The sequence below is a fragment of the Stegodyphus dumicola genome, chromosome 2, assembly GCF_044657685.1.
Source record: "Stegodyphus dumicola isolate Sdum_Otavi_A_Nest chromosome 2, ASM4465768v1".
Lineage (NCBI taxonomy): Eukaryota > Metazoa > Arthropoda > Arachnida > Araneae > Eresidae > Stegodyphus > Stegodyphus dumicola.
In genome coordinates this window covers 101,315,689-101,342,428 of record NC_140769.1, presented here as the reverse complement: position 1 = coordinate 101,342,428, position 26,740 = coordinate 101,315,689, and the positions used below count along the sequence as shown (strand labels likewise).

The window sequence follows — 26,740 nt, the reverse complement described above, 5'->3', positions numbered from 1 at the left end:
ATTCTTTACAAGAGTTTATCTCTCTCTCTCCCTTTTTTTTTTTTTTTTTTTTTTTTTTTTTTATTCCCAATGCCAGGCTTCATAGAAGACTGTTAGCAAATCCCTTTGTCTAGGGATTAACGTGAATTGAAAGGATTTTCTGAGATCAGAGTTGGAAGCGGAAGCTGTTTGTTATTTTCCTCTTTTTCAAGTGAATCGTGAATATACCTGGTTGGATGTATAAGGTGGCGTAAGGATTGCAAGAAGAAAGAAAATATTACATTAATCAAATCTAAAAAACACTGTACTGTTGCAAGTAACTTCCATATCACATATTTATCATAATGCCTGCTGGTCGAAGAACTGCTAAATCTAGTTCTTTCAAACATCATGCACATGCTGCTGATGACAGGTATAACAAGTAATAATTTAAATTTATTGGAGGGAGAACATATTTAAATTTCTTGACATTTCTGGTATTATGGTGCGTTTTTTACAGGATTAAGAAAATTTCAGTTCCTGTATACTACGCTTGCATTTGTATGAAAAGTATAAAACAAAACAGTTTTATAAGTAACTATTTTCATACTATGTATACCTTTAAATGTAACAAGTGAAACTTTTTTTAAAAAATCGTTCTAAATATGGTTGTGAATGTCTTGCGGTTAACTGAAACTTCACAACTAAAGAGGTTTAATTTTTGTTACATTATATAATTTTATAAAATTCCTGAATAGTGCTATATGCTAATTCTAACGTATTTATACGAATGGAAATTAATGTATTAGGAAGATACACAGTCTCTAATACAAGTGATTAAGCATTAATGCCTTTTGTAAAGGTAAACCAAATTAGATTAGTATGGAGTGGGAAGGAGAGGATTTTTCTTTTTCTGATATTTAATTTTTATAAATACTTCAGGTTTTTATATAAATTTCGTGCATATATATAGCGAAGAGTAAAGTAAATATAATTAGTTTAATACATACTGAAATAAAAAGTAATGCTTAGTAAGGTACTTAAAAATTCCAGCAAATAAAGATGGAAGTTTTTTAAATTTCTTAGATTATTCTCTTTAAAATATTGTTTAAACTTTATGATGGAGCTCAAGTGGATTTTTTACAACTTTTGGCCCAGTTTTGCTTCACACTCATCTTAAATGACTAATCTGAACAGTTATTTTAAAGAAACATTTTTTGTGTGTGTTTCCTTTAAGCCGAATGTTTTGAATAAGATTTAAGTTAGGACAATAACAATGTGTTTTTATCATTTCAGGGTAATTAAGAAATAGCCAGTCACTCATTTATAGCAGTATGTTTAAAATTATTACTTAGTAGAATCTGGAATAATTTTATAGGTTAAGTGTTTATGCTGACAATTTCAGAATATCAGGACATTTATGTTAACCTATTACACACCACAAATAAGTTTAAAATTATGGTTTTAACAGTTGACACATGTTTGTAATTACTATGCAATACTGGAAAATAAGGTAAAAGTTTACAATTGGGTGCCCCTTGTTTTTTTGGCGATTTTTTTACGCCAAGGTCGACGCCAGGAAGGCATAATTTCAAGAAGGTCGCTACACAAAACCAAAATAAAAGTCAAAGAATTGCACAGACTCTGTCCACGTACACATCAATCTATTTTCACTTAAAAAAATCCTAGAATTGCACTAACTAGGCATTGTGCACTGCCTTAAATTTGTCCATGCACACATCAATCTATTTTCATTTAAATAAAATCAGGAAGCTAAAACAAAGTTAAAACTATCTTGGTGACCAGAAGTGAGGTTTCATCACCAAAATTTAAAAAAATTTTCGCTTATCGAAGGTGCACCCAATTCTACACTAAAGCAGAAAAGAATATGTAACAACATTTTCTAGATGGATTGATCTTTACATTATGGTAACTTGGCATTTTTTTGGCAAAAATTTGGCAACCAACTCTCCTACAGCAACCCTCTATTTTTTTTTCCCGCCGCCATTTTGTCTTCACGAAGTAAAGACATGTTTCTTTTCTTTTTATCTACTGAGTACTTCTTCCAACACTCTACTAGCCGAATTACACGTATGCTAGAAATTTTATCTAACAAAACTGCTTAATCATGACAAATATTCACTGCAAAATTGGGAAAAAGTGCACAATACCATACTCCTTACGCGTTTTTCAAAATAACACATACACATAAACCATGTACACGCCGACTTATTTTTACTTAAAAAAACACCCCAGAATTGCACAAAAATGGCATTGCGCACACTCTTCACTATATCCATGTACACAGCTTTTTTCTCATAAATTAGAAAAATTTCACGAAAATACATGACAATTTTCTCAATCTTTAAACCCGGTAAAAAGAACATATATGAAAATACCTGATCGCGAAAAAGTATTTACCCTTTCCAAATATGAACATTTCCACATATAAAATAAATAAAATATCCAAAAACTTTTACCTCTAAATCATCTATTACATTATACACGTCACCAACGAATTCATACCGCAACCATTACAAATACTTAGTGTCAGATATTTAAATTATTTCCATGCACGTTTACTTCAACTAAAATGTATAACAAATTCCTACAAATATAAAATTCACAAAATAACTATCATTTAATTAAAATATAATTAAATTCAAAAACACTACTTAAAATATAAATGAGCACATACATTAAATTAATACATACATAAATACCCATTTCGAATTCACTTTAGTTACGGCCATGGGATCCAAAAATTCACGAACACTGTTTCACACAACACAGAATAATGCCAAATACAAAATTTCCAGATTTTTTCCCGATTTCCCCCCTTTTCCGATTAAAGAACCGTAATTCGTCCATTAATATCACATGACATATCCCATGATCTCTCATTTCCCTCACACAAAATAATGCGTAATCGGAACTGAGTACTGCTCACATTATTACCAAAGTGCCAGGTAGTAACCTTTATCGCCTCCAAAATGTCGCCAAACTACCAGTTACCATATTGTAAAGATCAACCTCTAGATGTTCATTGAATCTACCCTTTATGACTTTTTCCAGTTACTGAGTATTGAGTATGAATACTGTCTTTCTGTCTTTTTAGTAGTACCAACCATAGAAGATCTTAAATTGCACTGGAACCTGGCTCTGGTACTTTTCAATTTTTTATATAAACCATCATTCTACCGGGCGTGCACCACCAAAGTCCGAAATAACACAGGCTTTGGCACTTTTTTTGTGTGTGAAACTGAATCACAATTTCAGCAGATAATTCTTTTGGTCCCATTAAACTTTATTTTAGTAATTTTTGTAAGTGAAAATAGGTCGACGTGTACATGGATACCGTGTATATGCAGTTCTTAAAAACACGGCAAGCAGTTTGCGATTCTGCACTGGGCAGCTAATCTTCGTCATGATTAAGCACTTTTGTTCCATAAAAGTTCTAGCATAATCGTAATTCGGCTAGCAGATTGTTGAGAAAAAGTGTTGAGTAAAAAAAAAAATAATAATAATGCCTTTACTTCGTTAAAACAAAATGGCATCCAAACAAAAACTAGCAGGTTGCTGTAGCAGGGTTGGTCGCCAAATTTTCACCAAAAAATCACCGAGTTACCATAATCCAAAGTTTAACCAAATCATATCAAAGACGGAGTACATTGAGATGAAATACAGTCAAAAGTCGTTAATTCGGACACCCATAATCCGAAATGATCTATAATCCGGACCTCAAAGCACAAACTTTCTGCGCATGCGTCACGTTGACGCATGCGCATAGGCACATACGCGTGCGTGTAAGACCTTTACAGCTGAGAATGTGCATGTGTGCAAGCACATAATACGTTTATGCATGTGCGTTTAGTGTATAACGGATGGTATAAGCTAAGCTGTTAATGTTGCAGATTGCGTTGTTACTTAATCTTTGAATTGGATCCGGCTTATTATTTTTTGCAGACTGTTATAGCAATTTTATAAAAGTAAGCTTGAACTTTCGATTATGTCAAATAGAATTTCCGATATATATTTACTAATATGTAAAGGATCTACAAAGCGAAAGTATGTTTTGAAATCTGTTTATCAATTTCACACTGTTCGGGCCCGGGGGGGAGACACGCCGCGACGCGCAATGAATTGGAAGTTGATCTGTCAGCACTATCCTTATCTTCAGGGCAGATGTTTTTATTTTATTTGGCTTATAATTCCTTACTAAATGTAGTATTTCATCTCAATGTACTCCGTCTTTGATATGATTTAAATCAAGTTCCTCGTCATTATAATTCGCTTCCGATAGTGAAGAAAATGACAGAGGGGTTATTGAAAACTAAAGCATTTCCATTGACATATTAGTCGGTATTCTAGATACAGCAATTATAGGACTTGAACAGCGGAACTTCGCGTATGCACATGCGTAATCCTGTAGCAAACTGACACTACTGACACAGTGTCAGTTTGCTATAACACGCGTATGCACATGCGTAAATGCCTGTGCACATGCGTGATCGCATTATTCATTGATGCATGAGCAGAAAGGTTGTAGCTTTGAGGTCCGGATTATGGGTTTCCGGATTAACGACTTTTGACTGTATTAAAAATGATTATGCAGTCTTATCACTGATCCTGTATTGATGGTTTGTTACTCAAATTAACAATAGATTGGGAAAGGGGGGAAAGTGTTTATGTTATAATTGTCTTAATGTAATGAAATACTGAGATAAACAGATCAAATACAATCAAAAGTCGTTAATTCGGACCTCAAAACTACAAACTTTCTGCGCATGCGTCGGAGTGACGCATGCACGTAAGACCTTTACTGCTGGGAATATACTTGCGCGCATGCGCAAAATACGTTTACGAGTGCGTGTTTAATGTATAACGGACGGTATAAGCTATGCTAAAATTATCTAATTATCTATTTCAGTTAATGTTGCAGGTTGCATTGTTCCTTAATCTTCGAATTGGATCCGGCTTATAATTTTTTGCAATATATTAAAGTAAATTAGATTTTTTGCAATTTATAAAAGTAAATAGAGCAATTTTATAAAAGTAAGCTTGAACTTTCGATTATGTCAAATAGAATTTCTGATATATATTTTGGTACTTTTCCGTTTCGCCGGCGCAAATCTCGCCAAGCAGACTTTATTGGCGACAACATGTAGTATACACATAAAAAATATTTAAAAAATTTTAGTTCCAAGAATTTTTTATTTTGAAGACATAAACATTTTAATATGGCTTGAAATTTTATAAAAAGCCAATAAATAAAGAAAATAAATTTGTAAAAAGACATTAATTTAAGAATTTACTATGCTTTCATGGTTCAACATCCTGATTCGCCAGTTCATATCACGTGACCCCAAGCGATCTCATCTCAAGCAAACTACTCTACAGAAATCTAATGCTCTCAGTAATTATCTACATTAATTTCAAGTTCAATCTTCATTTGGAATACAAGGTTAAATGCAAGAAATATTTCAATTCGTACGAATAGCTTACTCAGAAATTATGTAAAACCGCAGTGCTTTACTTCGCTAATGCATTCTCATTAGAATGGATGACTTTACCTTTTCTATATTTTCGGCTTTGGGTAAGTGCTGTGATTGCATCCTAATTGACTTAATTACCGAAAATGGCCTTAGACATAAAACTGTACTATCTGATAAAAATTCTATGTAATTATATGCCAGTACTGAAAGAAATAATCAATCTGATAAGAAAAAGCTGCGACTTCTTTTGAAAATGAGGCGTATAAGGTTACTAACGAGAATATTCCTTTTGGCATTGGTTTTACCATTATTGGCGACTTTATCGCTTGCGCCGGCAAAACGGAAAAGTACCTATATTTTTTCATATGTAAAGGATCTACAAAGCGAAAGTATATTTCACAGTTCATTAAACAAAAAGTGGAATTGCTGCAAAAAATCGATAAAGGCATATCCTTTGTTTATCTAAACTTTAACGTTTGTTTATCTAAACTTTGTTTATCTTTAACGCCGCGGCGGGCGTCGCGCAAAGTATTGGAAGTTGATCTGTCAGCACTATCCTTATCTTCAAGGCAGATGTTTTTGTTTTATTTGGCTTATAATTCCTTATTAAATGTAGTATTTCATCTCGATGTACTCCGTCTTTGATATAATTTAAATCAAATTCTTTGTCTTTATAATTCGCTTCCGATAGCGAAGAAAGTGACAGAGGTTATTGAAAACAAAAAAATTTCAATTGACAAATTAGTCGGTAGATACAGGAATTATAGGACTTGAACAGCGGAACTTTGTAACTGAACAAGAAATTATGTCTGTTTATAGAATTAAAGAGAATGTATTATCACAAACGAAGCAACTTAAACAACTTACATTGAAAGAAATGTTTAATAAAGTAAACAAATAAATATTAAGCTTTTTTTTTTTTTTTTTTTTTTTTTTTTTAATTTTGATACCCTTTAGACCATAATTGTTCTTTATTTCATAAATTACGGTTTCATATTTTTAGTTCTATAATTTCTGAATGCCATCTTACCAGATTTAAACTGATGATCTATAATCCGGAAAAATCGATAATCCGGAATCGCCGATTTCTCGACCGGAGTCTCGATGAGTCCGGATTAACGACTTTTGACTGTACAACCAATGCTAGTTACTCATATAGAAAAAAAACATGTGAGACTTTTTGGAATAATCTGACCAAATATGGAGGATGAAAAGGGTCGATTGTACGAAACTTAAATTTGTGTTCAGAATACATATAAACAACCTTTGTATTTTGGGAAAATTCCCTCCCCATCACATTCTGATTGACAGCTAAGATTATATGGTAGGGATTTGTGGTCAAAAAGTGTTGGATTCATCTGTTTATTTTTATACCTGCACTTCTGTTAAAATTTTCATCCATACTCTTATACTGCTTCTAGCATTCTCTCTATTCAGAGTTGAACATAATTCAATTACAGTGTAATTGATTAATATTTGATTTACAATGAAATTTCAAGTACAAGTAATTCAATTATAATGAAATTAAATGTTGTATACTTTTAAATTACAATGTAATTGTGACAGCAATTACAAGGTAAGTGCAGTTAAAGCAATTGCAACGTAATTGTAATTTGAAAGCCTTCATTTACAGTGTAATTATAAATCAAGCAACTGCAATTACAATTCAGTCCTAAAGAACTGTAATATAAATTGCACACTGTGCAAAAAAAGGGGGGAACAGTTCTGTATCTCCCATTCTACTGGGCTGATTGACGAAATTCAAATTGCGTTTTTTATGTCTCAAAAGCGTGACTTAGAATATATATTAGATTTATTTATAGCATTGTTCTAATATAGGTATTCTGACACAAAATCGGACTTTTTCTAAAATAACATACCAAATTTTTTCCATATTTCGATTCGACTCAAATTATGCCTAAATATTAAATTCTGTAAAACTTAACGTGAAATTTACGGAGAAATGCAAAATTTTATCTTGTTTTTTTTTTTTTTTTTTTTTTTTTTTTTGCCAAGAATAATTTACTTGGCTGTCTTCTTAATATATGGCAACCTATTTTCCTTTCCCTTAGGTTGTACAGGAGCGGAAAAAAAGTCACATCGCTCCTAGCTTTTTATATTGTGCATGAGCGGAAAAAAAGTCACATCGTTCCTACTTTAAAATAATTTTAACAAAGTGCCTAAACCACATGTGATGTTTTATCGTTTTTAACAAATATGCCAAATTTTAAAATGCACCAATATATAAATTCACTTATATTTTCGGAAATTTTGAATAAAGAAATCTAAATTTTTTGCAGGTATGCTTACAAATACATCTACTGTAAGATGATGGTAAAATTTTATAATTCAATTTTTTTTTTAAATTTATAAAAAAAATATTTAAAAATAAAACAAAAAAAGGACGAATTTTGTTTGGAATGAACCTAAATTTCAAAATGTGAAAGGAAAAATCAAATAAAAAAAAGAGAGAATAATAAATATATACCAAAATTCAATTAACATGGAGGAGCTAAAATTTTAAGAGCTTATTTTTTAAAAACTACTTATGCGATTTTTACAAAATTTACAAGTTTAGTATAATTTGAGTCATAGAATCGAAATATGGTGGAAAATGGCATGTCATTTCAGAAAAGGCCAAATTTTGTGTCCAAATACCTATATGAGAATAATGTTATATATACATCTATTACATATACTAAGTTGTGCTTTCGAGACATGATAAACACAAGTTGAATTTCTTCAATCGGCCCAGTAGAATGGGAGTTATAGAACTGTCCCCTGCCCCCCCTTTTTTTTTTTTTTTTTTGGTTGCAGCGTATAATAAAAAAAATAATTGTAATTGCAGGCAATTTAATACAATACAGTGTAATTGCAATACAGTACAAAGTCTTCAATCCGGACTCATCGGGACTGCGGCGATTCCGGATTATAGATCATCAATTTAAATCTGGTAAGATGGCATGCAGAAATTATAAAATTAAAAATACAAGGTTGTTCAATAAGTTCGCTGAGCGCCATCTATTCGTCAATATTAGACCTAAAACTTCGACGCCATTTTCATATTTGTTCTTTCTTAGGAACATGTCAAAAGTTTCATTTCGATCTCTTAATTTATTCATTGTTTAACCGCCCTTTATATCTAATGTGTTGTGCCTTTTTTCAGGTATGGATAAAATTGAGCAACGTGCAGTTATCAATTTTTTTGTAAAAAAAGGTTTAAAGGCAATGGAAATTCATACCGAAATGGTGAATGTGTTGGGTGAATCTGCTCCTTCAAAAACAATGGTTTGCAAGTGGGCTAGTTAATTCAAAAGTGGTTGTACCAGCCTTGAAGACGATCCGCGACAGGGACGTCCAAAAACTGCATCTACACCGGAAATCATCGGAAAAATACAAGATATGGTATTAGAAGACCGTCGATTGACTGAAAGAGATTTAACAGAGGCTTTAGGCATTTCATTGCCATAGTGAGCAATATTTTGAGTGTTAATTTGGGTTTCAAAAAACTCTGTTCAAAATGGGTGCCGCATTCTCTAACGATGGAGCAAAAACACATTCGGATGCAACTTTGCCAGCAACATTTGGAGCATTTTAAAAATAAAAGCAACTTTATCTGTCAATTTATCACAATGGATGAGACTAGGGTCTACCATTATGATCCTGAATCAAAACAGAAGGCTAAGGAATGGTGTGAACTCAACACTTCGGTGCGAAGCGAGTTCATGTGCAAAAATCAGCCATGAAGGTGTTAGCATCAGTTTTTTGGGATGTGAAAGAAATTTTGTTTATAGATTACCTTCAAACTGGCAAAACAATTAATTTGAATTATTACTGTAACCTTTTGAATCAATAAGATGAAAAAATTCGTGAAAGAAGACCCAGATTACAGAAGAAGAAAATCATTTTCCACCAAGATAATGCACCTGGGCACACAGCTCAAAAAAACATTGCTAAAATAACTGAATTGAAGTACGAATTGTTGCAAAATCCAGCCTATTCGCCAGATTTAGCTCCCTCCGACTTCTGGCTCTTCCCACACCTCAAACAATGGAAAACAATTTTCTTCAAACGAAGAGGTAATAGCTGCCATGGGGGTATATTTTGCAGAGCTGCCAAAAAACCAATACAGTCAAGGGATCCATAAATTAGAAGACGGTTGGAATAAATGTATTGAAGTCGAGGGAAACTTCGTTGAAAAATAAAGACATTTTTAGAAATAACAATTGGTTTCTTCATTTCCGTTCCGCAAATTTATTGAACAACCTGGTATGAAACCATAATTTATGAAATAAAGAGCAATTATGATCTAAAGGGTATCAAAATTTACAAAAAAAGCTTAATATTTATTTGTTTACTTTATTGAACATTTCTTTCAATGCACGCATGCGTAAAGCATACAATACGCATAGTCGAAATTAAAAAATTGCAACCAGAAAACTATTTGATGTGTATTCGTGATATTTATAATGACAAAGAATTTGATTTAAATTGTATCGAAGCCGGAGTACATCGAGATGAAATACTACATTTAGTAAGGAATTATAAGTCGAACAAAATAAAAACATCTGCCCTGAAGATAAGAATAGTGCTGACAGATCAACTTCCAGTTCATTGCGCGCTGCGATGTTCCCCCCTCCCCCGCAGAGCAGTGTGAAATTGATAAACAGATTTCAGAATGGTTAGAAAAAAAATTAAGGATATGCCTTTATTCATTTTTTGCAGCAATCCCGCTTTTTGTTTGATGGACATCGAAACATGCTTTTGCTTTGTAGATAGATCATTTGGCAGCTCCAGAATCGCAAACTCTTTTTGACATAATCGAAAATTCAAGCTTACTTTTTATAAAATTGCTCTAACAGTCTGCAAAAAGTAATAAGCCAGATCCAGTTAGAAGATCAAGGATCAATGCAATCTGCAACATTAACTGAAATAGATAATTTTAGCCTAGCTTATAGCGTCCGTTATACATTAAACACTCATGCGCAGAAAGTTTGTAGCTTTGAGGTCCGGATTATGGACTTCTAGATTAAAGACTTTGTACTGTACAATATAATACAACCATAATTGTATGGTTTCTAATTGTAATTACATTACAGTTAGAACTACAGTAAAATTGTACTGTATGTACACTGGTTATCATAAATTAAGAAAAAATCACGATTACTAAAAAAGTTACATGTAGAATTTAATGAAACTTACCCACAATATATAACACATAATAAGGTATCAAATAACATAATATCAGACAAATATGATAGTATAGAAATTAGCACATGTATAAAATGAACAAATTGAAGGTGTCAGTTTGCTATAGGAAAAATACCTTCAATATGGAATATGATCGCCTCTAGAAGCGCTACAGCACATACAGTGATGTGTGATGCTTTCAATTATGCGGCCTATCAGTTCCATAGGAAGCGAGAGCCATTGCTCTTGCAAAGCAGTTGCAAGCGCGACAAGGGTCTGAGGGGGCGGATTGAGAGCATCTAGACATCTCCCTAAAGCATCCCAAACGTGCTTGATAGGATTCAAGTCCGGGGATTGAGGTGGCCACTACATGCGCATAATTGTTTCCTGTTGAAGATAATCATCTACGAGCGAGCCCTATGGGGTCTTGCGTTGTTGTGTCCTGTAACAGGAAAGCATCACCTATTGCCCAGGCATATGGGCGCACATAAACATCAAGGATGTCATCTCTATAAATCTGAGCATTCACGGTTCTCCATGGAAAGACATGGAGGTCTGTGTGTCCACCCAAAGAGATGCCACCCCAAACACAGACACTGCCCCTTCCGTATGCATCTCTTTCACGGATGTTTGACGGGTTCTAGGTTCTCTCCATATCAAATAACACCTACTGTCACTTTCTAGATTAAGCTTGGACTCATCCGTAAAGAGAACTGCCCTCCATTGATCAGACGTACAGTGGACATGTTGTCGTGCCCACTGAAAACAGTCCCTTCTATGTCATGACATGAGCTGCACACAAATGGCTGGTTGCCTCACATACAGACCACCTTCGTGAAATGTCATATATCGGTCATCGGTGCTCGTCGTAGTACAGGGTTGCCACGCTACCTGGAAAACCGGGAGAACCGGGAAAAGTCAGGGAATTCGAAAATTGACCAAAATATTCAGGGAAAAGTCAGGGAATTTAAGTATTTTTGTCAAAATCTGGAAAAGTCAGGGAAGTTCATACAACGATCCCGCCAAAAAAAGCGATTTTTGCGTCGACGTCGGAAGAGATAACTTTTTTGGCGAATTATGTATCACGTGAGTGTCATTCGGGTAGCTGGCATAGAGCCAATTTTCGCAGCTCCAATTTGATTGTCTTTTAGAAAGGCAAAGCAATTTTCCCGCAACTTTTGGTTTCCAGTATTCTCGAGAATCGCATGTGCAGTGCATGAACTAAAGAAAGTACCTGTTCTCGTATAAAACAAAATGGGTTTAATTCTAGTATACGGTACCATGGAGGTTAGAATCAAAGAATATGTATTGTAAAAAAGGAAAACCTCTCTGCAACAGACGTGGCTCCGTTCCATCATAGAGGGAAACAGCTGTGCATGTCTGATATATCTGTTGCCAAAGCTCGAAAACGGTGTCGAAGCTCGAAGGTCACGTTATCAAGAGTTCATAAAATGAATATCGTTTAAAATTTCTTTAACGACTTGCGCTAAAAAGACGTACCACGCACGTCGAGATGCTTTTGTGTCAAACTGTGAGCGATGTGAACACCACGTCGATAAGCATTTATCGCAAAAATGAAAATAACGTGGTGCACACGTCGCCTAACAACGAGATTGTTTATTTCTCGAGTTACAGCTCTGGATTGCACTCGCAGATGCGGAGCGGCGTAAATGAGACACTTTACCGCTTGTTATATTGTAGCGCACGGCACCGCAACCGTGAAGTTTAGTCTTAGCGCAAGTGGTTAAACTCTAAAGGAAAAGAAAATATTTTTTGGCGCAAGTAAATTAATTCATGGATTAGTTATTTTCAGGGGGGAAAAAAACTACGAAAATCCGTTTTTAAAATTATTGCGTGGATTTTTCTCAATAATTTTAAAAACGGATTTTCATAGTTTTCTTTTTGTCAAAGAGCGTTTCTTCTTAACACGTGTTTCTCAATTTCCTGTACACATCGCGGAGAGGGAAATTCTGGCCGTCAGGTTCCGTCGCCAAATCCCTTGGCAAATTTTTCCTCCGCATTCTAACGGCGTAATAGCATTTTACTTGTATGGAACCTTTTCTTCTTTACATAGACGTTCTTTGGTTAGAATAATAATGAGATTTGGCGACATCATGATGCGCAGTAAACGGGTCATTTTGGTCTTGGCGACAATTTTCAAAATCGTGCAAAAGCCTTACCGTATACTAGAATTTTACCGCAAAATCTTTTTAAACCTTTTTTTTTTTTTTTTTCTTTTTAATAAATACCTTGCCATTTTGCAGTAAAATAAAAAAATAGTAATCAGTCATCTAGGCTAGCCATGTAATATAACTATATTCGTTAAAATATCGTTGATTATTCTAATTCAATTTTTAAGTAATTATTTTTATGTTATTCATATAATTTAATGTTGCTTCTTCCCTCTAAATTTATTTATTATTAGTAAATAATATTTCCAAATTTCAGGAAATTTTCTCTGGCATAATCCAGAAATTAATTATAGCAGTATGATGACATACCATCACGAAATTTAATGCACATATTTTTTCATTATGTATGCTGCGAAATAAATATAAAATACGAGGGCTATCCAGAAAGTAGATTACGTTTTGGAATAAAAAAATAAACAAAGTATAGGAAACAAATTTTATTATATACAGATGAAAGCCACACTCAAATACTACTTTTCTACATAGTCACCATACAAATTAAGGCATTTATCGTAGCGATGTACGAGCTTGGAAATTCCTTCGTCGAAAAATTCGGCCGCCTGCGCCTTCAAACACTTCGTTACCTCTTCTTGCTTTTCGCTGATGATTTCGTGCAACAAACTTCGCGAAATTTGTGGAAAACTCAAAGAAAGTTCCGTTATTGTGAAATTTCGATTTTCACGGACTTTAGCATCGACTTTTTCGAGAAGTTGGGCGGTCACTATGCTGGGTCTCCCACTTCGATCTTCGTCGTGAACATTGGTTCGGCCATTTTGAAATCTTATGACCCACTGACGCACTCCACCTTCAGTGATAATGTTGTCCCCATACACTTCACGAAGCTGCCGATAGATTTCTATCGGTTTACAGTTTTTTGCAGTCAGAAACCTTATTACTGAGCGCACCTCGCAGCTCGCGGGATTTTCAATTAACGCAGACATTTCAAACCGTCACAGTATCTGAACGGAGCACAGCACGAACCTCTCACTAGCACGGCTAGATGCAGACTGAGCTGCGCAACGCTCTGACCCCAAGATGGCCGCGCTAGCCCCGCCCCTAGCGGACACAGACGGAAACGTAATCTACTTCCTGGATGGCCCTCGTACCTCAATTTATTAAAATAGATTTCTTTCTTCCGTTTAGCTGCAGAATGTCTGCCAAAAAAAAAAAGCCTTATTTTGTTCCAGATTGGGAAGATTCTAATCTCAATCTTCAGTGGAGAAAACAACAACTATTATAATTATATTTGTGTTTTCAAGTGTTAAGGTGCCTTTTAAGAACATACCTCACGCAAATTAAATTTACCTAAAATCTAACCTAACTATTTAGCATTGCGTTGTGATTTATAAGGACCGGATTAGCCTCATGTTGAACTGGTGATGATCATGAGTAATAATTAAATAAAACATACATTTGTTATCCAATGTATATATCTTAAATTTTGTTAAGTGGAAAACTAAACAAAATTATCAAACAAAGTATACCAAGAATAATTAAGAATAAATGTCCTCTGGGATTTATTGAATAATTAAGTGAATTTGCTACACAATACAAGTAATACCATAATTAATTTACCTCTTAGCACAGCCAACGTACATTACGCGGATAGACTGGAATTTTCTTGAAACACACCTGGAAAACCTGGAAAAGTCAGGGAATTTCATTCTCCTGTTTGAGTGGCAACCCTGGTAGTAGTTGGCCGTCCTTGGCTGAACCTCCTAGATGCCGAATCTGTGGTTTGAAATTGCCTCCAAAGTCTATGAACCCCAGAAGAACTCACATTTAGCCATCTGGCCACTTCTGTTTCATTTTTTCCTGCCTCTAGTCTCCCAATGGCTCTCCATCGCAGTTCTGCAGGCAAATGATGCCTGGAGGTCATTGTTATGAATTGGCTATCTCAGATTTCTGATGTCACTGTCACAGTGAAATATGTGGGCTTGCTCTCAAACATGGACCTTTATGCTCCTCGTAGATGATGTATTCCGAAAGCAGCGCCACTAATTTGCATATCGCAGATTTACTCAGCTACTCTTACTTGGCAACATATTCAAATTTTACACGGTTTGGCCTATTTTTGAGGGATTTATCGCTACTTTTGTGATTTTTCCTTAATTTATGATAACCAGTGTATATTTACTAGAATTACAGTGTAATTATAATTAAATTTATTAGTACTAATGACTTATTACACCTTGAGAACGGTACACTATTTTTATATATGATATAAAACATTGTCATTTGAAAAAAAAGTTTGCAGATATGATCATGCCTCAGGAATTGATGGAATTGCAACAATCTAAAAGCAGCTTTGGGGAAGTGCTATCAGTACATGAAATATGAGATATTAATTAAGTTTTTGTATGTTCTTGCGTGTAGCAGTTTCTCAGTACATTATTCAACAAAGCATAATACGAGGGTTGGAACTTTAATAGTGGCAACGCAGCTGAAAAAACGCTACGCAACAAAACCAAAGAATATCACGTATACCACACGTAAACTACATACCTACCTTACCTCTCAGCAAAAAGACTCGTCCTGCCTATGTCATACGCATGCGGAATGACGCGAAGAAGGGATCCTTGTATTGGCTTGCGGTCTAAAGTAAGTGTTGTTAGGATGTTTTCAAAACAAGAACAACAATGTTGGATAAAAATTGAATGTGCCAGAGGTCGTACAGCATAACAGTGTCATCAAGGGCTTCAAGAGTCTTGCGGGGAATCTGCATTGCCTTACAGAATTATAGCAAGATGGGTGAAAGCATTCAATGAAGGACTGCGGCCAGGTCATCCGAGTGTCAGCGATGCAGATGTGCAAGCTGTTGCCGCACTAATGGACAGTGATTGCCGCCAAACGATTCGTCAGCTGGCCGGACAAACAGGATTAGCACATACGACTGTGCTGCACATTCTGAAGGAACGCCTGTCCATGAGAAAAATTGCTTCATGATGGGTTCCACATCAATTGACGGAAATGCAGAAATGGCTACGATACGATGCTGCCCGAACCCACCTGGAGTGCTATGAGTGCGAAGGAGATGCTTTTTTATGCCGTATCATTACACTGGATGAGACTTGGGCCCGATGCCATATCATTACACTGGATGAGACTTGTTCCCAATCGTACCAGCCAGAACTGAAATGCCAATCAAACAAATGGCGTCATCACGGGTCACCACGACGTTTGAAATTTTGTCAGAACCCCAGCAATGTGAAAGTTATGGTGATTCTCCTGTACGACTGTGATGGTGTCATCCTAATGCATACCGTTCCCCCACAGCAGACTGTCACTGCGCAGTATTACTGCTCATTTTTGGAGCACAATCTCAGATCAGCTTTGAGAAAAAAATGGCAACACTTTCTGCAGAGTGTTCCTCTCATTTTGCATGACAATGCTCGGCCGCATGCAGCGCAAGCTGTGACTGATTTGTTCAAGCGATGGGGCTGGGAAGTGCTTTACCATCCCTCATGCTCCCCAGATCTAAGCCCCTGTGACTATGACTTAATTCCTGAGATGAAGGAACCACTTCGTGGCACTCGCTTCCAAACTGTTCCTGAGATTCTTGTGGCAGTAGACTGGTCCATTCAAACTATCAACAAAACAGGCGCTGCTACAGGTATTCTGAGAGTTCCACATCGTTGGAAACGGGCTGTACACAATGCTGGCGACTATATTGAAGAACTGTAAAACATGGTGACATGAATCACTTTTGTATTCCTTGTAAATAAATACAGTCAAAAGTCGTTAATCCGGACTCGTCGGGACTTCGGCGATTCCGGATTATAGATCATCAGTTTAAATCTGGTAAGATGGCATGCAGAAATTACAAAATTAAAAATATGAAACCGTAATTTATGAAATAAAGAACAGTCATTATCTAAAGGGTATCTAAATTTACATAAAGAAAAAGCTTAATATTTATTTGTTTATTTTATTAAGCATTTCTTTCAATGTAAGTTGCTTCATTTCATGTGATAATACTTTCTCTTTAATTCTATTAAACAGACATAATTTCTTGTTTAGTTACAAAGTTCCGCTGTTCAAGTCCTATAATTGCTGTGTTGAGAATACCGACTAATTTGTCAATCGAAATGTTTTCGTTTTCAATAACCTCTGGGTTACTTTCTTCACTATCGGAAGCGAATTATAATGACGAGGAACTTGATTTAAATCATATCAAAGACGGAGTACATCGAGATGAAATACTACACTTAGTAAGGAATTATAAGCCAAATAAAATATAAAACATCTGCTCTGAAGATAAGGATAGTGCTGATAGATCAACTTCCAATCCACAGCGTGAAATTGATAAACAGATTTCGGATTTCAAAACATACTTTCGCTTTGTAGATACAAATTACATATTAGTAAATATATATCAGAAATTCTATTTGACATAATCAAAAGTTCAAGCTTACTTTTATGAAATTGCTCTAACAGTCTGCAAAAAATAATAAGCCGGATCCAATTCGAAGATTAAGGAACAACGCAATCTGCAACATTAACTGAATTTTTAGCTTAGCTTATACCTCTGTTACACATTAAACGCGCATGTGCACAAACATATTCACAGACGTAAAGGTCTTACGCACACTCTTAAACGCCTGTGAACATGCGTGAACGCGACGCATGCGCAGAAAGTTTGTAGCTTTGAGGTCCGGATTATGGGTGTCCGAATTAATGACTTTTGACTGTAGTTGCCACTATTAAAGTTCCAACCCTCGTATCTTTAATTTATCATCAAAATTTAAGCTATCTTTTATCCTGAACAAAGTTGCTAATTCATTGTAGTTGAAATTATAATTGCGTTAATAACCTAATGACATTTAGAATAATAGTGGTAGGATTTATTTAGTTTGAATTTTGGCAAACAATGTATTTAGATATCTTCTCAGTTGTCCTTCCATGAATACAAAACAGTTTCCCTTAGAAAGACCTTGCCAGAGGCCTACAAGTCCTTGGATGCATTGCAATGTTCAGTTAAAGAAAAAATCAGCTCCTATTTTTCCTTAACAAATGTACACATATTTATTTTTATCTGAAATGTTTCCTGCATAAGCAATTTACTTGCAGTAAAACTTATTTTAGCTATTTATTGCAAAGATGCAATGTATTTAATAAAGGTCTATTTAATATTTAATATCATTACTGCTAGTTGGACTTCACTCGATAATTATGCATGATGGTTTAGGATAGAAAACAATGCTCATTTTGTATTAACAAGAGCTCTTTTTGTGTTAGCTTCAGACAGTTCTTAGTAATATCATTCTTTTTTATTTCTACCTGAAGCTATGGAAAGTAGTTTGACAGGTACATTCAACTGTAAAAAAAAAAGTTTTGACTATTTAATAAAAAAATATAGGTTATACAAAGACCTGTTCCATAGTTAGCATCATTACTGCAAATTAGGTTTCACTCATTAATTTAATCAGGATGGTCTTGAATGGAATTTAAATCCTTTTTTTTTTTTTTTTTTTTTTGCATTCAACATCGACCAGTGGCCGAGCAGTAAGATAGCTAATGTTGTGTTCTTTGCTATAATCCATATAACCCAACAATCTGTCAGAACAGTCACCTATAGGCACTTATTCCCCCCACCTAACTTGAAACTGTGAAAAATAGATCGAGCATTACGAAAAGAAAACGACAACTGTATATCTTCCGTGGTACTAGGCCAGTTGACAAAATTCAAATTGCATTTTTCAAGTCTCGAAAGTGTGACTTAGGCTATATATTACGTTTATATATAGCATTGTATTAATATAGACATTTTGACACAAAATTGGATTTTTCTGAAATGACAATTTTTTTTCCATATTTCAATTCTCTGACTCAAATTGTGGGCTAATCTTTGGAATATGGTAACACGTAGTTTGGCGACATTTTGGTAAGGCGATAAAGGTTACTAGCTAGGACTTTAGCAGTGTACATGGATAAAGTCAAGAGTGTGCACAATGCCATTTTTGTGCAATTCTGGAATGTTTTTTTAAGTGAAAATAGGTCGACGTGTACATGGATGATACTGTGTATGTGCAATTCTTAGAAACGCGGCAAGCAGTAGGCGATTCTGCACTTTCTCCCAATTTCGCATCTAATCTTCATCATGATTAAGCACTTTTGTTCCATAAAAGTTCTAAGCATAAGTGTAATTCGGCTAGCAGATTGTTGGAAAAAAATGTTGATTAAAAAAAAAAAAAAGATGCCTTTTCTTCGTGAAAACAGAATGCCGTCCAAAAACAAACTAGCAGGTTGCTGTAGCAGGGCTGGTCGCCAAATTTTTGCCCAAAATCGCCAAGTTACCATAATCCAAAGATTAACCAAATTGTGCTTAAATATAAAATTTTGTGAAATTTGGCACGAAATTTAAGGAGAAATTCAAAAATTTATCTTGGCACATTTTTTTTCAGTTTGTGCAAAGAATAATTTACTTGACGTTCTTCTTAATTTATAGCAACCTATTTTCCTTTCCCTTTTTTCATTGTACACAAGCAGAAAAAAAGGACTTCGTTTATACTTTCAAGTAATTTTAACAAGTGTAAACCACATTTGGCATTATTTTTTCTTGTAACAAATATGCCAAATTTCAAAATGCGCATCTATGTAAATTCATGTATATCTTCGAAAAATTTTAATAAAAAAACTAATTTTTTGCAGATGTACCTAGAAATACATCTACTTTTAAGATGATGTTAAAAATTTTATCGGTTATAATACAAAAATTTTTTCTGAACATTTATAAAAAATATTTTAAAATAAATCATAAAAAATGTGCGAATTAAGTTTGGATTAAGCCTAAATTTCGAATTCTTGAAGAAGGAATCAAGTAAGTTTAATAAAAAATATATTAATAAATATATTCAATTATATTCAATTAACATTGAGGAGCTAAAATTTTGAGAGCTAATTTTTTAAAAACTACCAGTGTGATTTTTGCAAAACTAGGCAGTTTGGCATAATTTGAGTCGTAGAATCGAAATATGGAAAAAAATTGCCATTAATTTTAAAAAAGTCCGACTTTGTATAAAAATACCTATACTATGTTATATATAAATCTGATACATATCCTAAGTCGTACTTTTGAGGTATGAAAAACCCAAGTTGAATTTCGTCAATCGGCCTAGTAGAATGGGAGAAACAGAACTGTCCCCCTTTTTTTTTTGCACAATGTACAAGTGCATTCACTTGTAAGTAAATAGTATTTTTTAAATAATTATTGAATACATATGTATGTAAGTTAAAAAGCCCACAAATCAAAATATTTAATTTAAACTATCAATAGCCTCTTAATTTCCCCCTCTCCCCATTCTAAAAATAATAGTAATACTTTTTTTCTGCACTTCTTAATGTGCAACTAATGCAGAACTTAAACCAAAACTTTGAAGTAGCTACTTCAGAACTTGAACTCAAAATTTTTACCAAAACCTTTCTTCTGGTAAGCTTCCATGTTGGATTAATTATGCACCTCTATTTCTGCTCTTGTTATCGCTAAGATACTTCTGTGCTCTTTTCCTGTTGCAACAGTATAAAAAATGTAAATGTTCTTAAATAAGCACGATTAGAGTGCCAAGTCAATTGTGGCTGCAAATATCAATTGAAATTGCAGTTTTTTGCATTGCATTTTCATTAAATTTGGTTGTATGTGAGTACATCTTCATCGAATGTGAATTTTGCATTCTTTATTGTTGGCCATAATGTCACAGTGTTTCTTTTACATCAAACGGCAAACTCCCACCAAAAGAAAAAAAAAAAAAAAAAAAGACTCGATGCAAAAAAAAAAAAAAAAAAACCACTAATTAAAAAATTATGTCTGAATTTCAAAAGTGCAAATACACATATACATAAAATGGCATGTTTGCCGTATAAATGCTTTTTGGTGATATCATGGGTTGCCACATAAATATTTTGGTGTTGTACTATGTTACCTCATGATTACTTTTTTATAAGGGTGCAGACAATCGGATAAGTTACCAGAAGTAGATAAATTTTCACAAAGTGTATTATTATGATTTTTATGATTTCAGTTATTTTCCAAGCACAATTAACATATTCATATATTAGTAAAAATATATTTACGGGTACCCCTTGGCGATTCTTGGCGGTACATGGATACCAAGATTGTGCAATTCTTTGGCTTGTGTAGCAGCGATTTTTGCGCCAATAATTGCCGCTACACAAAACGAAAATAACAAGGCAAAGAATTGCACAAGCTCGGTATCTATGTACACATCGACCTATTTCCATTTTAAAAAAATCTCAGAATTGCACAAAAATGGGCATTGCGTACTCCCTTGACTTTATCTATGTACACATCGACCTATTTTCATTTAAAAAAAAAAACAGAGAATTGCACAAACTAGCCTTTGCGCACTCCCTTGACTCCAAGAACACATCAAACTATATTCTCTTAAAAAGCCAAAGGAGCAGGAAAAAAAAAAAAAAAAAAAAAAACTACATTTTAAACCAAACAATGTAATAACAAAAAAGGAAATTCATCTTTGCACTACACAAAGGAAATATCCACTTACCTTATTTATGAATTTAACACATCTTCAGTCAAACAAAATTCCTTAACAGCATCCAAAAACTTCCTAAAATTATCTGAACTAGAAACTGTATACTGGCGTCGCTACGCGCATTCACAAAATAAGAGTAAAAAATATCCTCCGTAACGATGTTCGACCATACGCATTTCTGACGTTCGACCATCCGCATTTTTTTCCTACAAACAGGACGCCTAGTAATGTAAGTAACCTTTAAGTAAACCTTCATTTACACACCGGTCAAGTAATGCTCTTTTCCCCTTTCTTTTCAAATTGTACAGAAACTTCAAGTTAATCTTATCACATTCAGCTGTTTTACCGTCTAAACCACAAAACAAGCAATATACTTCCTAACTAACACACACACATCACAAGCTCTTACAAATTTACCGCAATCATGCATCCGATCAGGTAATAATAGGGTTTCCATACCATTCAACTACTCGTGCTACCACAAATGAAACAACAACTTGAAGATAAATAAAACAACCTTACGATAATACAATGGGTACCCTTCTCTCTACTAACCCATATAAAAAACAAAGTCTTTAATCCGGACCTCAAAGCTACAAATTTTCTGCGCATGCATAAACGCATATACATTTATGCATGCACATAATACCTTTAAGCATGCACGTTTAATGTATAACGGACGGTATAAGGTAGGCTAAAATTATCTATTTCAGTTAATGTTGCAGATTGCATTGTTCCTTAATCTTCTAATTGGATCTGGCTTATTATTTTTTGCAAACTTAGAGCAATTTTATAAAAAGTAAGCTTGAAATTTCGATTATGTCAAAAAGAGTTTCCGATTCTGGAGCTGCCAAAGGGTCAACGAAGTGAAAGCATGTTTCGATGTACCTCTTCCGATAGTGAAGAAAGTGACAGAGAGGTTATTGAAAACGAAAAAATTTTGATTGACAAGTTAGTCAGTATTCTCAACACAGCAATTAAAGGACTTGAACAGTGGAACAGAACAAGAAATTATGTCTGTTTATAGAATTAAAGAGAAAGTATTAGCACAAAAAACAAAGCAACTTAAACAACTTACATTGAAAGAAATGTTTAATAAAGTAAACAAATAAATATTAAGCCTTTTTTTTTTAATTTTGATACCCTTTAGATCATAATTGCTCTTTATTTGATGAATTATGGTTTCATATTTTTAATTTTATAATTTCTGCATGCCATCTTACCAGATTTAAATTGATGATCTATAATGTGGAATCGCTGAAGTCCCAACAAGTCAGGATTAAAGACTTTGTACTGTATTTTATTTGAAGGATTTTCTCTGTATGCAACATATATATATGTCTGTGTATGTATGTTATTTATTTCCCTTTTGTTATTATAAATATGCAATATCTCTTGATAATGATGTAGTATGTGACCTACCAATTTGTAGGTTGTTTGAAGTTTATCAGTTCAGTTTGTTAAATCAAATACCAAGGGTCCTTCTATTCATTTGCTATGGTTTCTTTGGTTCATGATGCTTTCTGCATTAGAATCATCTGAAAATAAATCCTCACCTCATTGCTGTGCAGCATGCAACTCTTGTATTTTCGCTTTTCTCATAGAAGTGAATTGTCGATTTGCAATTGCATGGGGCCGTCGAATAATTTACAGTCATCATTTTCATGTGTACATCTTCACACAAATTGAACTTGCACAGTATGATTTGTTACACGCAGTACGCATAGTATGATGTGTACATGTCCTACACAGTACAATTTGTTTTTTCAGTAAAATCTGGATAGTCACTAAAGCAGTATTATAGCTCCCATAATGCACTATTTAATTTGATGGATGGTTACATTGATTAAAGAAATTTTCATTTATGTATTAATTTTATGCAGTTTTGTATTTTGAAAACAGCATTTTAGCGGCATTGTCTGAGAAATACCAAACTAAAAGCAAAAGATTACATACTATATCATTATCAATCATTTAAACGTAAATTTAAATAATTTTTCACAAATACATTCTTTTTTAGGCATGCTTGTGAGATGCCTACGCAGCCTCAAGTGGTTCCTCCCAAACATATACCTTTACCTGATTTGCCAACTTCAAGTGACCTGTATTTTGAGATAGATGCATTTACGTTTTGTCTTTTAGCTATGGCTGGCCAGTACATAAATTTATATCGAAGTGTATTTTGGTTACCATATTCACACACGGACTATGCTTTAGTAAGTTCATTGTTGGTAACTATAGATATGTTGTTTTCTATTAATTTATTTATAATATGACATGACGAGAAAATTTAATTTGAATTGTATTAAGAAAATAATATTTATCTTTATTATATTTGATAAATGTTTATACAGTGGCTCACATTTTTTTAAATACTTGAATTGCTGAATTTTACCTGCATTGATCTGGTACAGTCAAAAGTCGTTAATTCGGACACCCATAATCCGGAATGATCTATAATCCGAACCTCAAAGCTACAAACTTTCTGCACATGCGTTGCGTTGACGCATGCGTGTAAGACCTTTACGGCTGCGAATATGCTTGTGCGCATGTGCAAAATACGTTCACGAATGCGCGTCTAATGTATAACGGACGGTATAAGCTAAGCTAAAATTATCTAATTCAGTTAATGTTGCAGATTGCGCTGTTCTTTAATCTTCAAATTGGATTCGGCTTATTATTTTTTGCAGACTGTTAGAGCAATTTTATAAAAGTAAGCTTGAACTTTCAATTATGTCAAACAGAATTTCTGATATATATTTACTAATATGTAAAGGATCTACAAAGTGAAAGTATGTTTCGAAGTCCATTAAACAAGAAGTGGAATTGATGCAAAAAATGGATAAAGGCATATCCTTTGTTTATCTTTAATGCCGCAGCGCGCAATGAATTGGAAGTTGATCTGTCAGCACTATCCTTATCTTCAGGGCAGATGTTTTTATTTATTTGGCTTATAATTCCTTAGTAAATGTAGTATTTCATCTCGATGTACTCCGTCTTTGATATGATTTAAATCAAATTCCTTGTCATTATAATTCGCTTCCGATAGCGAAGAAAATAACAGAGGTTATTGAAAACGAAAAAATTTCGATTGACAAATTAGTCGGTATTCTCGACACAGCAATTATAGGACATGGACAGCGGAACTTTGTAACTGAACAAGAAATTATGTCTGTTTATAGAATTAAAGATAATGTATTATCACATAAAAAATGAAACAACTTACATTGAAAGAAATGTTTAATAAAGTAAACAAATAAATATTAAGTTTTTTTTTTTTTTTTTTTTTTTTTTTTTGTAAATTTTGATATGCTTTAGATCATAACTGTTGTTTATTTCATAAATTACGGTTTTATATTTTTAATTTTATAATTTCTGCATGCCGTCTTACCAGATTTAAACTGATGATCTATAATCCAGAAAAATCGATAATCCGGAATCGCCAAAGTCCCTACGAGTCCGGATTAACGACTTTTGGCTGTACTACTAAATATTGAAAAGTTGACTTCAATTTTTTTTGGAAATATTATTACTTTCCTTAATTATATTATAAATATTGTTATTTTTTCTCTCTAGATTAAACCTTGCATATTTCAAAATAAATATCATCAAAATTTCCTCATAATAAAATTTATTCGAAAAAGTATTAACATAAAAAAGTATTAACTAGTTAAGACACAATAACACGCCTATATCATTATCAATCATATCAAGAGATATTCAGCGTGTTATTGTGTCTTAATTATTAACTAGTAACTTGCATAATAATTCAGACACTCAAAGTTTTGTTCAGATGAACTATAAGTTCTAGTCCTCTTCGCTATCATGATGTTAACGTGATCTTGCTAGAAAACCAGCACAGAAGAAGTGTAACACAAACTCTCTTTTATTCGTCAGACTCTTAACATAAGTGCATGTACTTGTGCTTACAATAACATTATCTACTTGTGGTGGGAACTTAAGAAAAATTAAACAATAACATCAAAGATGAGTACTCATGCTGGACTAACAATTTATGTTAAGGCTAACTAGGTTGACACAAAAACCTATATGGCAATAGACGTATTAAATTACCACGAGACGTATCAGCAACTCAGTGTAACAACAGCAAGGACAAAATAGTAACGGGCACTGGCTAGCGAACATCCTGGTGAGGATATGTGAGGGGAAGTAGAGGAGTTTAAAAAAGCTAACAAAAATTTGAATAATTGGTTAATTGAACCCTACAACACTAGTCATCAAAATTAAAGGGTAATTGATTAAAAATATGCTCACAAAGTTGACATTGCAACCAATGTCCAGTGCTGTAATTATTTATCCAGTGCTCTAATTAAATACAATTGAATACAAAATTGCACTTCTGTGCGTATGTTAATGTCAGAAATATGCAAATTTGGTGATTGACAATGTTGTGCACAATGGACATATGTTGGAATTCTTGTCTGTAGTGTTGTTTAAAGTGAATGTGGTTTCTGAGAGTGATCAGTATTCAGTAGCTGTGACTGAAAAGCATCATTTAAGTGAAGGTCAAAAGTGGCGAATAATTGTTAGAGGGAAGTCTAACATAAATAGAGTTTGTCTAAGATTTGAATATCCCTCAAAGTGTCATATCAAGGGTTTGGAACTGCTTTTAAGCACTGGATCAGTTGACAAGCAGCCTGGTCAAGGGCAATCAAGAGCAACAATTGCATCAGAAGACCATTTGTCTCTCGTTCTCGACTCAAAGAACCTGCAAAGTGACTACATGAGATTTAGTTTTAGGCCTTCAAGCTGCTACAGGAACTCAAATTAGTTCTACTACTACATGAAGGCTAAACGAGATTGGACTGTATGCTGGAAAACCAGTGGTTTATGTCTCACTCACTTCAGATTCCTGAGGGGCTTTTAAACTGGTGCTGTCATCATGTTCAATGGAGCCAAGACAACTGGGTCCGAGTATTGTTTACTGAGGAGTCCAGGTGTAGTCTAAAAAGTGATTGTAGGCATGTTTTGTTGTGGAAAAAGGAAGGACTATGCAACATTCCTTTCCTTGTCCATGAAATTTTAAATCAATTACTCATAAAGTGCTTAATATATTTTTCAGTACCAGTATCTAAAAAATCTTAATTGGAAAGAAATAAGAAATATTCATACATGTTATCTACTTCTTTGTTTTCTGTAAGATTAAATAATTTCTCTTCTATAATATCTGCTGCATATTAAATTGAAGTCATTAAAACATGCTAGAATTTCTTTTTCTGTATAATATTTTCTATGTGTATTAGTTATAATTTGAAAATGTTTGAATATATAAAGCACACATTATATACATTTAAAAGGAATGCAATAATGCACTTGTATAACCTTTAGCATTGATTAAATAGACCCATAATGGTGGCGCTTCCTTCTTATTAAA

General features: G+C 33.9%; 1 protein-coding gene across 1 annotated transcript in view; it reads left to right on the top strand.

The window, feature by feature from the left end:
* Nucleotides 1-101: 101 nt before the first annotated feature.
* The window catches only part of LOC118202583 (transmembrane protein 39A), a 99,122-nt gene continuing 72,483 nt past the window's right edge, over nt 102-26,740 (top strand). Inside the window, exons 1-2 of the mRNA XM_085810966.1 lie at nt 102-391; nt 23,366-23,561. Of these exons, the coding sequence (XP_085667092.1) occupies nt 324-391; nt 23,366-23,561 (264 nt within the window). The 5' untranslated portion in view covers nt 102-323. The remainder of the gene's footprint in view (nt 392-23,365; nt 23,562-26,740) is intronic.